The sequence below is a fragment of the Nannobrachium achirus genome, assembly GCF_963921795.1.
Source record: "Nannobrachium achirus genome assembly, chromosome: 18".
Classification (NCBI taxonomy): Eukaryota; Metazoa; Chordata; class Actinopteri; order Myctophiformes; family Myctophidae; genus Nannobrachium; species Nannobrachium achirus.
The window spans coordinates 55,105,931-55,123,449 of record NC_137825.1 but is presented as its reverse complement, the minus strand read 5'-3'; the positions used below and the strand labels follow the sequence as shown (position 1 = coordinate 55,123,449).

Here is a 17,519-nt window from a genome sequence, read left to right as displayed (position 1 = left end):
CTCGGAGGCGGAGCCAACGGTGAGTGACAGCGAGCATTGCCTTGACAACGAGGAGCCAATGAGCCAGTCCGAAGCAGAGCTTGAGTCGTCACAGGGAGGTGAGGAGGACGTTTATTCTCTAGAGGAAATTAACAGCTTTTTGAATGAAACGTTTGGCAAGGCAATAAATGTGTCTAACTATTTCCCAGACGCTAAGAAATTCTTAAAGAGTGCTACAGATGTGCAGAAAACTGCTGGTTTAGACCTTCTAACTACCAAAAAACGATATAGATTAAAGAAGCACTGCACTGAATTGAGGAAAACTATTAGAAAATGTAAAAAAATGAAGGAAAATAACTAAGTACAAATGGCTAGGCAACACGGGTGTTTTACACTACTGTACTTTTTCCTACTGTTTTCCTTTCCTATTGCTTTTATGGCAGGGCTACGAGTTGGGTCCCTAAACATAAATGGAGGGAGGGATAGACAGAGGAGGGCTCTAGTAGCAGAGGTTGTCAATCAAAAAAAGTTAAACGTAGTTTTTTTACAGGAAACCCACAGTGACATAAATAATGAAGTAGATTGGAGGCTGTGGTGGAAGGGACAGGAGATATTAAGCCATGGGACTAATTTTAGTGCTGGAGTAGCCATTCTCTTTGCAGAGAGCCTAGGAGTGAAGGTTTTAAGTACAGTGGAGGTGGTACAGGGGAGAGCACTTATGGTTAAGGCAGAAATAGGGGGCAGTGTTTTCTGTTTCCTCAACGTGTATGCTCCTAATGTGGGCAGTGAAAGAGTACATTTCTTTAATAAATTAAAAGAGGTGTTAGTCCAACAGGCCCAAGGGGAGGTCATTATAGCTGGGGGGGACTGGAATTCAACCATCCAGTTTACAGTAGACAGGGTGGGAATAGAACCACACACACAGTCATCCTCCTGTCTGGCTAAAATTATGATAGAGCTAGACCTAGCAGATGCATGGAGGATTAATAATCCAACAACACGCCAGTATACATGGGTCAGGATGGCTGATAATGTTAGTAGTGCAGCCAGATTAGACAGATTCTATATCTCCAAAGACATAAGTACAAGACTCAAAGGCAGCCATATATTTCCTGTGGGTTTTAGTGACCACCACCTTGTGGTGGTGGAGCTGTGTCTCTCATCCACACAGAGACAAAAAAGCTACTGGCATTTTAATAGCAAACTGCTCCTGGATAAGTTGTTTTGTGAGAAGTTTAAGATCCTGTGGGCCCAGTGGCAGGCAGAAAAGCAGAAGTTTGAGACTGTGAGTCAGTGGTGGGACGTGGGCAAGGCACAAATAAGAGTGTTTTGCCAACAATACACCTCTTTCTCAACAAGTAACGTAAATCAGATATTTAAAGAATTAGAACTGGAAATATCCAGGTTGGAGAACTCTAATCTCTCTGCTGCCAACCATAATAGAGATCGTGTAGGTCTGCAGGAGAAAAGACAGGAACTTAGTTCATTTTTGCATGAAAGAGCTAAAGGTGCATTAGTGAGATCCGGGTTCACGAGCCTCAGGGACATGGATGCCCCCACTTCCTTTTTCTTTAATTTGGAGAGGAAGGTGGTGAGGGGACAGCAGATGGTGTGTCTCCGGCTCCCTGATGGCAGCGTCACAACCAACCCAGCCCAGATGAAGGCACATGCAGTGGACTTCTACACCGACCTGTTCAGAGCAGAGACCTGTGACCAGGCATGTGCAGCAGATTTACTGCAGGGGCTGCCGCAGTTGACATCAGCGGAACGCACCTTTCTGGATACTGCTCTGTCCATGGAAGAACTTACTAAGGCTGTGAGGGGAATGGCGTCAGGTCGGGCCCCTGGGATCGACGGCCTCCCGGCAGACTTTTATAAACAGTTCTGGGACGTTATAGGGGCAGACTTGCTTGAGGTACTGCGTGAGTGCTTCCAGAGAGGCACCCTACCCCTCACCTGCACAAGAGCTGCTCTGTCGCTGTTACCGAAGAAAGGGGACTTAACACTTCTTAAAAATTGGAGGCCCGTTGCACTTCTTTGCACGGACTACAAAATTCTTTCTAAGGTTTTAGCCAACAGGCTGAACTACGTTATGGAACTGCTCATTCATAAGGACCAGTCTTATTGTGTGCCAGATCGTTCTATTATGGACAACTTGTCTCTAATGAGAGATGTGATGGACATATCTAAACTGTATGAGGTTGACATTGGAATTCTAACGCTTGACCAAGAGAAAGCATTCGATAGAGTCCACCATTTGTATTTATTCTCTGCACTAAAAGCCTTTGGGATTGGGGAGGGGTTCTTAAAATGGATTAGGCTGCTGTATAGGGGGGCTTCATGTCTGGTGAAGGTGGGGGGTGGTCTGAGCCGCCCCGTACCTGTAAACAGGGGCATAAGACAGGGGTGTCCCATTTCAGGACAATTGTACAGTTTGGCCATAGAGCCCTTACTATGTAGGTTGAGGGAGCAACTAACAGGGCTTTCCCTACCGGGGCTACCACAAAGTCCAAGTAGAGTTGTGTCAGCTTATGCGGACGATATTAATATTTTTATAGGGGGACAAGGGGATGTCCAGGCGTTAGCTGACAGCCTGGAGGTATACCAGAAGGCATCCTCTGCAAAGGTTAACTGGGAGAAGAGTGGAGCCTTACAGGTTGGGAACTGGGGGGGAGGGACAGCACCCAGTTTGCCAGGGGGGTTAAGGTGGGAGAGAGAAGGGTTTAAATGTCTAGGGGTGTTTTTAGGGACAGAGGAGTTTCAGAAGAGAAATTGGGAGGGGTTACTGGAGAAGGTGTGTGCCAGAATGTCCAAATGGAAATGGTTGCTTCCGCAGTTATCATATAGGGGTAGAGTCCTGGTTGCCAACAACCTAATCGCCTCGATGCTTTGGCATAGACTGATTATCCTGCCTCCCCCACCAGGCCTGATCGAGGAGATACAGAGAGCGCTGGTGAACTTCTTTTGGTCAGGCCAACATTGGATTAAAGCTGCAGCCCTATACCTGCCAGTGCGTGAGGGCGGGCAAGGCCTCATAGACATTCCCTCAAGGGTCAGGGCTTTTAGGCTGCAGACAGCGCAAAGACTGTTGTACCACTTCGGAGTAAGCTGGGCGGACACTGCAAGGCTACTGCTGAGGAGAGGAGGACAGATGGGGTATGACAAGCATCTCTTCCTGTTGAAACCTGAGGAGATAGACCTCACAGGACTCACACCTTTCTACCACTCAGTGATGAAGGCTTGGCAGGTGCTAAGGGCCAACCGAGTACCTGATGCAACACCAGGGATGTGGTTATTTGAAGAACCCCTTTTTCATAACGATTTCATTGTGTCAAAGGTGCTTTCTTCTGCCAGCGTATGCAACAGTCTGAGGGAAGCAGGCTGTGTGAAGTTAGGCCATCTCCTCAAGGCCACCAGAACATCGGTGGAGGAGCTGGGGGAGAGGGCCGGAATACGTTCTTCAAGGCGGCTGCAGATGATGGTCAAGGAGGTCCGGGGATCTCTGCCCGGTCCTTATAGAGCCTTTATTGACCAACGAACTGTTTGTGACCAGTGGGACGATGAGGGAGAGTATGTCTTCCCCGCACTGACAGTCTCTGCCGCTGTGGAGGACTGGCAGGAGGATGGGGGTTTCCTGTCTTACACAACTCCAGAGCTGGAGGACTTTGAGGACACAAGCAAAAAGGCAGTGTATCTCACGTGTGTGAAGGTGGCACACCGGCGTTCTCTGGGAGGAATGAAGGCATCGAGGTGGGATGAATTCTTTGGTCCAGGCTCTACACCGAAAGGTAGCTGGCGGTCCCTGTATAAACCCCCCGTTGAAAAGCGGGTGGGTGATCTCCAGTGGAGAATTGTACATGGGGGTATAGCTACAAACAGGTATCTGGCACACCTAGATCCTAGTAACGGGGTGGGGTGTCCATTTTGTAGACGGGATGAAACTGTGTTTCATTTGTTTGTAGAGTGTCCCAGACTAGACAGGGTGTTAGCCTTTGCAGAGGGTGTAGCTATGCGATTAGGGGAGAGTTTTTCTCTCGAAAACTTTATCTTTGGCCCAAAATATAGCAGCAGCAGAAGACCCTTTGTAACATTGGTTAACTTTTTGTATGGGACTGTTAAGTTGTCCATCTGGAAGACCAGGAAGAATCAGGTCAAGGGTCTAGGATCAGTAGATCCCTTGTCGATGGCCAAGGGCATAATGTCAGCTCGCATTAAAATAGAACATGCCTACTATAGCCTAGTAGGGGACATTGGGGGGTTTGAACAGGTGTGGTGTGTAGGCGACGCACTATGTACGGTCACGAACGATGGCATTTTACAGGTTGTTTTCTAAAAACAAAAAAACAAACAAAAAAAAGAATGAATAGAACAAGTTGATTGATATGCGTTTTCTTGTATTGTAAAACAGTTTTAATAAAGTGGTCTTAAAATCAAAAAAAAAATCTCTCTCTCTCTCTCTCTCTCTCTCTCTCTCTCTCTCTCTTTCTGTCTGTGTCTCTCTCCCTCCATTCTTGCCATGGCCACTCCTGAGATAAGCTTATCGGAGTGCTGCATTTACATTCACGTGGAAATGTACGTTTACATTTCCAATTTCCAAAACGTTGACTTCTACTCCACTACATCTTGGATCCAAATATTGTACTTTTACTCCATGACATATATTTGAACACTTTAGTTACTACAGTAGATAGATTAGAGATGTAGATCTAGATGTAGAATTGATTATTATTTCAAAACATACATTAACCACTTCAGCCCTATATACAGTTGTCGGGTGAAAAACCTTGTATGTCCAAAGCCGTTTTTTTTTTTTGTATTTATCATTTTTTAAAATGATTTAAACTAGTGAAAACAGCTGATCTACAAGCACACAACGCCTCTGCCGACAGTGACAATATATATTTCGGCTATTTTCAAATAGTTTTTATACATGTGAAAACTTGTGAAACAGGACATTCTGCTTAACGAGTACTTCTACTTTTGGTTCTTTAAGGACATTTTGATACTAACACTTTGGTACTTTTACTCGAGTAAATATTTAATTCCGGACTACTTGTATTTAGATAGATAGATACCTTTATTATCCAAAGGGGGAAAATCAGTTGCCCAGAGGCAGCACAGCAGTATAAGGTTATTTTCAAAGTTACAGAGAAGTGTGAAAAAGATAAAAAGAAAAAACAAGAACAGAGTACAGAGTACAGTAAGTACAGTAAGAGCAAGGTACAACAAGAAAGGGAACGTATAATATATATAAATATATATACATAAAGTGTCCTAAAGCACAACTATCAATATAATACAGTGCCCAAATCAAAGTGACCATAACAGTCAATGCTAGTTAGTGCAACAAGTATCTCAACAAACAAAAATGTCAAACACAAGCAGAAATACTAAAAACACTACCAACACAACACAACAATTCTGCATTGCAAGCAATGCAACCAACCTACGACTGAAAAGACTGTTTTTGAGCGGTGGTCACACCGTCTCCTATACGTGGCCATGTGTGTATGCGTCCGTCCGGCCGTCCGGCCGTCCGTGTATGTAGCCTCAAGCCTGCAGTACCTTTTCTGACCACACATGTTAAGGGAGGGGCGCTGTTGTTCTCTCACACACACACACACACACACACACACACACACACACACACACACACACACACACACACACACACACACGGGTGGGTCAGCATGTGTGGTCAAGTATTATTATTATTATTAACAAACTGAATGTTTTAGGGTCAAATAAATTAGAGTGTGTGAAGAAACTACAGCATTGTAAAGCACACTAACCCCGCTGCATCCACCCAGTAGTGCTGTTGCACAGCCTCCACGACCACCGCTCAGTTCACACGGGTGTGATTTTTCTTGCCACCAGGAGCCCGGGCCGGCCAAGGTGACGGTGACGGGCAGCATCCCGTGCCTCCCCAGCAGCATCGCGGGTGCCGAGCGCGTGCCCTGCAGCCGCGCCAGCCTGTGGCAGGAGGAGGGCGCCCCCCGCTGGTCGCAGCGCGCCACCATCCCCTGCAGCCGCAGCGCCTCATGCCTCAGCCAGCTGAGCCAGAGCCCCCCTGCTGCGGCCCCCCCAGTCACCACCCAGGACGGTGAGTAGCGTACAAAAGATGTTTAACTCTTTTGCTGCCCCCTCCCGAGTTTACCGAGTTATTACCGTTGTTAGAGGCCGCCTTCCGAGTTGGAAGCCATTTTGAAAAAAAGAAAAAAAAAATATATATATATATATATATATATATATATGTCAGGTTTTTTTTTTTAAGTTTCAGTGAAATCGAGAACCGGAGCGCTCGTCGTGCGGCGCGGAGCGGAACACGCCGTCGCTTTGATCCACAACAAAGACAATGAGACAACGTAGCGTCGGCAGGATAGCGTCTCACCCCACAGAGGTTAGGGTTAGGGTTAGGCATAGTTTTACTGAGGTTAAGGTTAGGGTTAGGGTTAGAGTTAGACATAGTAAGCTAATGATTGATTGATTGATTGATTGAAGAATTTATTAGAAGTTTGCAATAGAAAAAAGTACAGTTTCATGACAGTACAAATCACTGGTACAAGGTCAACTAAAAGGAGATCCTAGAAAGCCGAGGCTTATTTCCACAGGAACCACACTTTAAGTATCTCATATAACATTGAAAGACAGACGGATAGAACATACTTTATCTAGGATAATATCAGTTTCAAAAGCATAACATCAAATACAAAGGCAGAAAAAAAAGAAAAAAGGGGGGGGGGGGGGAGCATGGGGGCTTAGTCTATTTACAAGTCACGGGTAGTAGCTGTCTGAAGGTGACTTTTCATACCAATTTTGAAGGAGGCTAGGGATTTGCTCTCCTTTAAGGCTTGTGGAAGGGCGTTCCACATGTTGATGGTATAGCAGGAGAACGAGTTAGCGCCTTGTTTAGTGTTAAATCTACGTTGATGATGATTAGTGGAGCTGCCTCTGGTGTTGTGGTCGTGAACATCCTTGACCTTTAAGAAGTAGTTTGTCAGGTACATGGGAATCTTGGAGGTGTAGTGTATCTTGTACACCAGGCCCATTGCAAGATGCTGTAGATGCAACTACTTTGAGCCACGCCACGCTTTCGTGGTGATGATCGGTAAGGTGTAGTATGCCAAAGCAAATTCCTATGTGTATTACACAATGGTTAATAAAGTAATCTGAATCTGAATCTGAATCTGAAGGTGATGGCTAAACCATAGAGGGCTAAACACAGTTGAGCTCTTGGGCTGGTAAACAAAGAAAGAAAGGTAAGCATAGACGCATACGAGTGACGTCACTGACACAGTGAATGCTGTGTTGTCGCCATCATGTGGCGATTAAGCAGAATACACAGGTGCCTTGATAAGTGACTATCAAAGTGAATTCATCAGGTGGTGGCAGGTGGTGGGGGTGGGGGGGGGAGCCACCTCCAAAAATGTACTAGGCATGATCGCAATCGCGAAATTGTATGTTTAACCCCCATACCAACCACATCTTTCAAAAAGGGCAGCCATGTTTGTTTACATTTGTAGGAAACATAATGGCTTCTATCTCATGAATGCCTGAACGGATTTCCAAGCAGATTTTTTTGTTTGAAAGCTGTGAACAGCGTGCACACACATGGTGCATGATCTAGGCATGGGCGTGCACGGATCCGTGCACTAAAAATTACACGTTTTGGCATCCTGGTACTTGGCAGCCATTTTGAAAAGGTAGAGAGTTAATACAGGAAGATATGCAATCTCAATGGGAGCCACTAGAGGCGACGTGGTACACAAATCCTACAAATGGCACACGTCCCATGTTTACTGGTGCTAGTTGATGACTTAAAAAAAAAAAAACATGAATAGTGAAAATATAACGCCTCAAAACGCAGTGATCCGTTTTGAGCTTGCAGATCTGCCATTTCCACTCTTTTTGAAAATGTTCGAAAATATATTCTGTCGGCCACTTAGCTTGGCTGACATGCCGTGTAGTGGGGTAGCGGGAGAAGCATTCTGTCCCTCTGCCGCCTCCCCCAGTGCGACCAGCTGTCAGGGGCGTCACAAGGGGTAGGAAAGTGGGACTGAGTTACTAGGGCCCAAGGTGGTGGAGGGGCCTTAAGTATTTTATACTTTAGCTATTGAAAAATAGCAGATATACAAGCTCACAGCGCGGCACCGAGTGCCGCGCTGCGAGCTTGTAGATCTGCTATTTTTGAAAAGTCGTGAAAATGTGTGCACATTTTTGAATATATGTATTTTTTAAGCGAACATTTGTAACTAAGATTTTGCTTCTGGGGGGTCCCTGGAACTAAATATTTTGAGATGGGGGTCCGTGGCCAAATACTTGTCATCTTGGGGGTCCTTCACATGAAAAGGTTTGAGCTCCACTGACATAGAAACATAGGTTAAAAAAAAAAAAAAAAAAAAATCATAAGGATTTGAAATATTCAAAGATTTTCATGATTTTTCAAAAATAGCAGATCTACAAGCTCGCAGCACGGCACTCGGTGCGCGTTGTGAGCTTGTATATCTGCTATTTTTCAATAGTTAAAGCACAGGGGCCCCGCAGTGAATCCTTGTACCAAGGGCCCAGAATTTGGTGTGACGCACCTGCCAGCTGTCATGTGTTCATTCCTCCTTGGCACACCACATCCACCCTGTTCTACCTCCCTTCTCCCCAGTGGCGTCAGTTCAGAAAAAGCTAAGGTATGGCAACATGACTGGTGTCTTGCACGCGCGCAAGACACCAGTCATGTTGCCATACCTTAGCAACAGGCATGATACATTTATTTTAAGAAGTACATTCTATTTTTTTTCCCTGTTTCTGCAGTTTCTTGGGCTGGATATGTCAAGTGCAGCTAGACTTGGCATGTTAGTAAACGTGCCACAATGAACAATAATGAATTGCACCTGTGCAGCTCACCTGCGGAACCTGGGAATATACCATTTTGTCAAGATGGGGAGAATACAAGTGTGGAGAATATAATTATAATACCTTGTTAAAGTGACCATTTTGTTACATTTTGCATTTGTAGTTATTTTACTGTAATTTAACAACATAATAACCAGCACAGATAGACAAAGAGACATTTATATTGTATTTATATTTAAAAGTAACTTTTATTGCGACCGTCAGGGAGCAGTTTACTATGAAAACCTCCACCGGCCGTCCGTCCGTCCGTCTGTCCGTCACACGTCACACCTTTGCCCTGCTCATATCTCCGCATCAGTATGACATCACACCACATGTGTACACAAACCTTTGTGTACGTTGCTGTTGCAACAGTCTGTTGTTGCTGGTCTGTTAGTGTACGTTAGCAACCACCTTAGCAACCATGGTTTTACCCTAGCAACCAACTGTTTACCCTAGTTGCGACCGTAAGGGAGCAGTTTACTATGAAAACCTCCACCGGCCGTCCGTCCGTCCGTCACAAGTCACACCTTTGCCCTGCTCATATCTCTGCATCAGTATGACATCACACCACATGTGTACACAAACCTTTGTGTACGTTGCTGTGGCAACAGTCTGTTGTTGCTGGTTTGTTAGTGTACGTTAGCAACCACCTTAGCAACCATGGTTTCACCCTAGCAACCAACTGTTTACCCTAGCAACCAACTGTTTACCATAGCAACCATGTTTTTTTTACCTTAGCAACCAACTGTTTACCATAGCAACCAGATACGCAGAGCAGGGATCTCCATATATGGGCATAAACAGGTGACATCACACTGATGTCAGATACTCAGAGCAGGGATTTCTCCATAATATATGGGCATAAAAGGGATTCTGTTAGGGATCTCCATATATGGGCATAAAAGGGATTCTGTTAGGGATCTCCATATATGGGCATACAAGGGATTCTGTTAGGGATCTCCATATATGGGCATAAAAGGGATTCGGTTAGGGATCTCCATATATGGGCATAAAAGGGATTCTGTTAGGGATCTCCATATATGGGCATAAAAGGGATTCTGTTAGGGATCTCCATATATGAGCATAAAAGGGATTCTGTTAGGGATCTCCATATATGGGCATAAAAGGGATTCTGTTAGCTGTTAGTGATCTCCATATATGGGCATAAAAGGGATGCTGTTAGGGATCTCCATATATGGGCATAAAAGGGATTCTGTTAGGGATCTCCATATATGGGCATGAAAGGGATTCTGTTAGGGATCTCCATATATGGGCATAAAAGGGATTATGTTAGGGATCTCCATATATGGGCATAAAAGGGATTCTGTTAGGGATCTCCATATATGGGCATAAAAGGGATTCTGTTAGCTGTTAGTGATCTCCATATATGGGCATAAAAGGGATGCTGTTAGGGATCTCCATATATGGGCATAAAAGGGATTCTGTTAGGGATCTCCATATATGGGCATAAAAGGGATTGTATCCCAGATGATGCCCTGTTAGGAGATCCACACTAACAGAATCCATATATGGTCCTACCGACAGCTGCTATAAGCCAACCCTGGCGATAAGGTCTGAGTCGAAGAAATGCTTCTTTCCTGGCCCCTTTATACTGTAGGGCTCGTTTGTGTATTGTATGACATCACGCCACATCATCGGCTGAGGACTGTGTGATGTCATCATATCTCCATATATGGAGACATAAGTTGCTCATGCCCAAATATGGGCTGGTGAGGTCAGACTTAGTGTGATGCGTAGGTTATCTCCATATATGGAGATTCAACTTCAATGAGTAACCATGGCAAACTGTCAACTGCCCGTATGTCTTGTTTCCCCCCCTGCACCTGGACCCAAGGTATGGCAGCTGCATACCCCTGCCATACCACCAGTGCATCTACAGAAATGCACCCCCTTACCTTAAAGAACTTCTCCAACCAAAACCGGTCATTCGAAGCCTCTGCTCCTCCAACACTAACCTTCTCCTCACCCCAGACACCAACCTCCGCACCATGGGAGACCGGGCCTTCAGCTTTACGGCCCTACATCTGTGGAACTCCCTCCCTGACCACTTGAGAGCGCCACAGTCCACTGATGTTTTTAAAAACGGACTAAAAAACCTACCTTTTTAACAAAGCGTTTTCTTAATTTTACTGGGACTTGCCTTTTTATTGTTCTTGCCCTTTGTTGCTTAGTTTAGAATTTGGCCTTGAAACTTGTTTGTGTATAACAAACTGATTGTCTGCCTTGCTGTTTTTATGCCTTGCTTTTAACCTTGTAGCACTTTGAGATTCCTTGAATGTAAAGTGCGTTATAAATAAAATGCATTATTATTATTATTATACCCGATAGGGTATATGCACATACGCCATTTTGTTCTACTTCCGGGTGTCTTTCGACTTCCTTCACAGGTGTTTCTGATGATACTAATCAAGGGTCTGTTCCATTCTGGTCAAACAGAGTCAGGGGGCTGATATTGTGAATGTTGGCTCACTGGAAACACTCTGCTACACCAGTGGGTCTCAAAGTGTCCTTGAGTGGGTTCCATGGAAGCAGATGGACCTGCAAGGGTCCATTTGCTTCCATTTGTACACTCTCAGAGTTTATAGGGGTCCTTGAAATTAAAGAACCACTGTACAATAAATCAAACAGAGCCCTAATTAGTATCATCAGTAACACCTGTGAAGGAAGTCGAAAGACACCCGGAAGTAGAACAAAATGGCGTGTATGCATATACCCCATTGACGCCCCCTGCTTCTCCCCCCAGACGGAGGCACCGTGAGCACCGGGCGGAAGGTGCGGGTGGAGAGCGGCTACTTCTCCCTGGAGAAGACCAAGACGGAGCCCTCCTCCTCCTCCACCTCCTCGCCGGCGACGGCCGCGCACCCTCCCCAGCACCTGCCCCTGTCCTCGCCGCTGTCCTCCCCCTCCTCCTCGGCCGCGGGAGGAGCCCCCGACCACCACCACCACCACCACCACCACAGGTACGGCTCGGAGTCGGACCCGCACGGCTCCCCTTGCTACACCTCCCCCGACCCCGTCCCCTCCCCAGGTTCCCTCCTGTCCCCCACCTACTCCACCATCAGCTCGTCCCAGAGCTCGCTGGACTCTGAGCCCAGCAGCAGCTGCGCGCCCAGCTGGGATGGGCGCGGCGGCGGTGGTGGGGGGACGGCGAGCGTCAGAGCGGGCCGGCCCGGCAGGGAGTACGCGGTGCTGTCGGACGCGCCGCGGGCTCGCCGGCTGAGCTACCGTGAGGCGTTCCGCTCGGAGAAGAAGCGGCAGGAGCTGAGGGCACGGACGAGGAGCCCCGGACGGGAGGAGGTGGCCCGCCTGTTTGGGCAGGAACGCAGGTGAGAGGTCACACCCCCCCCCCCCCCCCCCGTGCACAGCACGCTGGGAGGCTGCACGTCGGGCCCGTACTCAGCTTATTGTCACCCTAAACCAGTGATTCTCAAGGAAAGGACCCCCGGTTTGATATGCATTAGGCCCAGTGGTGTAAAAAGTACTTACATTCTTTACTTAAGTAAAAGTATCAATACTGTAATTCAGATGTACTTTGTTACAAGTAGAAGTCCGGAATTCAACATTTTACTTGAGTAAAAGTACAAAAGTATTGGTATCAAAATGTACTTAAAGTACAAAAAGTAAAAGTACTCATTGTGCAGAACGTCCCATTTCAAGTTATCAAATGCGTAAAAATCTTCTGAAAATAGCAGATCTACAAGCTCACAATGCGTTGCATCGTGAGCTTGTAGATCGTCTACTTTGAAATGGCCAAAATGTATATACGGCTTACGTGGTTAATGAATGTTTTGTAATAATGATAAAAATTTAAAAAGTAACTTGTAACTAAAGTTTGAAATAAATGTAGTGGAGTAAAAGTACAATATTTGGACCCGAGATGTAGTGGAGTAGAAGTAAAACTATTGGAAATTGAAAGTGCAAATAACTCAAAAGTGTACTTAAGTACAGTACTTTAAGTAAATGTACTTGTTACTTTACACCACTGATTAGGCCACAGGCACCGTTTTATACAATTATCTCAATGTTAAAATCCTCAGCTATTTTAACTCTTGAGAGTGTACAACTGGAACAAATTGAATGGAACCATTGGATTCCAATTCCATGTGTACACTCTGAGTTACAGACCCGTAAGGGGGAATTTGGTTTCGAGCTATAGATCAATGTAGCCGGGCGGGGGACCCCCTGGAACCCCCTCAGAGACCCTTGGGGGTCCCTGGACCTCACGTTGAGAACCACTGCCATAAACCACACTGTCGTGCAGAAACGCAAATGCCGATCCTCCTACGAATGACGGTGGAAAACCCTCTGTAAACACATTAAGGTTATACTGTAGCTGGTTGTTAACTTCACGCACAACCCTACATTTGGTGCCATGCAAAAATGATGGTGTGCAATGATTTCCTACTTGGTTGGGATCATTCCCCACAATCAGCATTTCTGTCTTCTAGCACCACCTTGTGGCTATTATCTTTTAGGCACTGCAATTTCTAGACTAAAACATATATAGTCATTGTCTTGTGAAAATCTTACATATATAGTCATTGTCTTGTGAAAATCTTGTATGTCCAAAACCGTTCGTTTTGCATTCATCATTTTAAAAAGGATTTAAACTAGTGAAAACAGCCGATCTACAAGCACACAACGCCTCGCACCGCGAGGCGTTGTGTGCTTGTAGATCTGCTGTTTTCACTACTTTTGTGTGACGGCCTTGTATGATGAAGCAGGGCTTTACTTTGCAAAAAAATTTACAAATTTGAAACTTGGAGATACAAGGTTTACTGTCAATATTCCAGGATGACCTCCCACTTGGGTAATGACGCCCCCTGGCGATCATTCAGAGAAACTACTTCAGCTCCCGTACTAACGTAGGTAGGAAGGGCCTGTCACTCAAACCGGAGTGACCCGCCTCCAGGCTATATAAGCCCCCGGAGGCGGAAGTAACATCCTCTTTTCACTCTCTGCGATATCACATTCAGATAAGTTGAAACTCAGCCTTTGTATTATTATTCTTCGCGCATTAGCCTAAAGCGGTGGCATTGGAGTCGCCCACCGGCGAGTGTTGAATTAACCCGTACTTAAGAATACTTATTCTTGTCCCGTCCTAAAACGACGGTTATTTCCTTCTATAACAAAGGATTATTACTGCTTGTTCAGGCCTCCGCCGAAGCAAGCGTGGCATAGCATTAGCCGTTAGCTTGTTAGCTCGTCTGCTCTTTGTTAACGTTAGCTACACTGCTTACCGCTTGTTCAGGCCCTGCCCGAATCAAGCGTGGCCTAGCTTTAGCCGTTAGCTTGTTAGCTCGTCAGCTTCCTTTGTTAACGTTAGCTACACTGCTTCGCTATGAACCCTCGTGCTTTCTGCCGAGGGAATGTATGTTTGTTCTGCTGTTAGCTTGTTAAGGCCTCTGCCTGAACCAAGCGTGGCCTAGCATTAGCCGTTAGCTCGTTGCTCGACAGCTTCCTTGTTAACGTTAGCTACGTGTTTCGCTATGGTCCCTCTTGCCTTTCTGCCGAGGGAATGTATGTTTCTGCCTGAACCAAGTTTGGCCTAGCATTAGCCGTTAGCTCGTTGCTCGACAGCTTCCTTGTTAACGTTAACTACACTGCTTCGCCTTGGTACATCGGTTCCACCTGGCTAGGGCAGGCCTCGGAGCCTGCGCTCCACCAGGAGGGCTTAACGCTCTGGATCCTACAGCCCAGGCTGTCCGCCCCAGGCGGCCCGCACCGATAGTCAAGGTGCGGCGCTGCCGTCCGGGGCACCGCTTGTTCAGCAGCGCGCCTTGGTCAAGATGGCGCCAAGCGACGTGAGACACCGCCTGCCGTGCAGCCGACCGCAGCTAGCTCCACTGTCACTGGAGCTGGCGGGTCTGGCGGAGTTACCGCGAGGAAGGTGACTAAGAAGTCTAACAATATCCCTCCGGTGACCATTTCTCCTTCGGGCGCGGTGCCTAAAGAGTAGCGTTGTGATGTGACCGTCGGAGACGTCCCCTTCGACGTGAACGTTAGCAAAACAGTCCGATCCTTCAGGCGCGAATCGGACCTGAGCTCCAGTCAGAGCTAGGGTTCGTACTCAGGATACTCTGAGGACGAGAAGGAGGAGGACATGGCGGAGGAGGATGGCTCTCGCCCTGTCTTTACAGTGAAAGGTAAGGCCCCTGCGGCGCCAGCACTTCAACTGCCCCTCCACCCGCCAGTCAGGCGGGTGGAGCGGGTGGAGCGATGGCAGAGGACGTTGGTTTTCTGCAACGGAGATGTTGGATTCACTAAGGCGCTACAATCCTCATGGAAGTTACACAAGCACAATCTTTTCTGGGTTCTGTCAGACCCCAGTATAGAGTGGTGGGCACGACGTTTATTTTCTGTACCCCGCGTCGGGGAAATGAAAATGAGAATGTCGATGTATATGCCTCCTGTGTCCCAGATAGATCTGTTGAAAGAACAAAGTCTGTTTCTGTCCAACTCTATTGCACTAGCACAGATGACTCCATCTTGCATGACTCCTGTAAAAGTGTTGAAGTCCTGTCAGGACTTTTTAATCAATCACGGGTTTTATCAGCAACCAGTATTGTTAATGTCAAACATTTATATGGTTCCTCTTACACGCGAGGGGAATATCCCTCGCGTGAACAATGCAATGAATTTAACGATGAGTCACTAATTCTGTCGGCCTACTATGAGCCCTCGTCACGGGACAAGCATGAAGGCCATAGCGCAGGTATTAAACGTAAAAGTTCCTCCCCTGTCAGGGGAGAATGCTTTAGTTGCGGACATTGTAGAGGGGGATTGTGTTGGGGCAGGGATCCGTGGTGTCACCCGGTTCCCCTCCCCCCAAACGAGGACGTTTATTTTTCCCCGCGTCGGGGAAATAAAAATGAGAATGTCAATGAATATGCCTCTTGTGTCCCAGATAAATCTGTTGAAAGAACAAGTCTGTTTCTGTCCAACTCTATTGCACAGACGACTCCATCTTGCATGCCTCCTGTAAAATTGATGTAGTCCTGTCAGGACTCTGTAGTCAATCACAGGTTTTATCAGCAACCAGTAATGTTATGTCAAACATTTAGATGGTTCCCCTTACACGCGAGGAGAATATCCATCGCGTGGTCAATGCAATGAATTAACAATGAGTCACAAAATTCTGCCGGCCTACTAATGAGCCCTCGTCAAGGGACAAACATAAAGGCCTTAGGACAGGGGCTAAGATAAATGCATGCCTCCTGTAGTAATGATGAAGTCCTGTCAGGACTCGTTAATCAATCACAGGTTTTATCAGCAACCAGTAATGTTAATGTCAAACAATTATGTGGTCCCTCATGCGCGCGAGTGGAATATCCCTCGCGTCGACAATATGACTCCTTTATGCATGCCTCCTGTAAGAATGATGAAGTCCCGTCAGGACTCCTTAATCAATCACAGGTTTTATCAGCAACCAGTAATGTTAACGTCAAACAATTATGTGGTTCCTCATGCGCGCGAGTGGGCTTTCCCTCGCGTGAGCGATGCTATGAATTTAACTTTGAGTCAGAAATTCTGTCGGCCTACTATGAGCCCGGGTCAAGGGACAAGCATAAAGGCCTTAGAGCAGGTATTAAACGTAAAAGTTCCTCTCCTGTCAGGGGAGAATGCTTTAGTTGTGGGCGAGTCTGTTTATCAGCCGAATCGCCTTGTTCTTCCTGTCTCTCTATCGAGCGAAGTGCGAACGCTTCCGGTGACACCGGATACGGATTCGCTCGCTCCCCGCTTCCGGTCCCGCCGCAAAATAGCTCCGCTAGTCAAGCGGTACAACCAGAAGGTGTTTCCGCCATGCGGCCTATTGAACCCTTGCGCTCCGCATCCGGTCGTTCCGGATACGGATACGCAGGTCTCCCGCTTCCGGTCCAGTCGCCAAATAGCTCCGCCGTCACGGAAGCACAGTGGTGGGGTTTCTCTCTCTCAAAACACGCTAGCACGCTGCGCGTGCCAGTGGAAGTTATGCGTAAAAGTTCCTCTCCTGTCAGGGGAGAATGCTTTAGTTGTGGGCGAGTCTGTTTATCAGTCGAATCGCTTTGCTCTTCCTGTTGCTCTATCGAGCGAAAACCGAACGCTTCCGGTTTCACCGGATACGGATTCGCTAGCTCCCCGCTTCCGGTCCGGCCGCAAAAAAGCTCCGCTAGTCAAGCGGTACAATCAGAAGGTGTTCCCGCCTTGCGGCCTATTGAACCTCTGCGCTCCGCATCCGGGTGTTCCGGATACGGATACGCAGGTTCCCCACTTCCGGTCCGGCCGCCAAAAAGCTCCGCCGTCACGGAAGCACAGTGGTGGGGTTTCTCTCGCTCAAAACACGCTAGCACGCTGCGCGCGCCAGTGGAAGTTATGCAACCCGAGCCATTGGGTATTTCGAACGATAACCAGGGGTTACAGGTTACAGTTCGCAGACATACCCCCGCTTTCGAGCAGGGTTATTCATACCAGGGCGCGTGGTTTAAAAGCAAATCTTTTGAGAGAAGAGATCAGCTCCTTGCTAAGCAAGGGTGCTATAGTGGAGCTGGACAGGACCCAATCCCGCATGGGATTTTGGAGCCGTTATTTCCTGGTGCCCAAAAAGGGGGGGGGGGCTACGTCCCATCCTGGACCTAAAGGCACTAAACGTG

The 17,519-nt window shown here is 47.0% G+C and overlaps 1 protein-coding gene across 1 annotated transcript in view; it reads left to right on the top strand.

The window, feature by feature from the left end:
• LOC308303194 (myosin phosphatase Rho interacting protein) overlaps positions 1-17,519 on the top strand; it is a 190,946-nt gene that overhangs the window by 113,688 nt on the left and 59,739 nt on the right. Inside the window, exons 6-7 of the mRNA XM_080747518.1 lie at positions 5,857-6,082; positions 11,633-12,215. Of these exons, the coding sequence (XP_080603644.1) occupies positions 5,857-6,082; positions 11,633-12,215 (809 nt within the window). The remainder of the gene's footprint in view (positions 1-5,856; positions 6,083-11,632; positions 12,216-17,519) is intronic.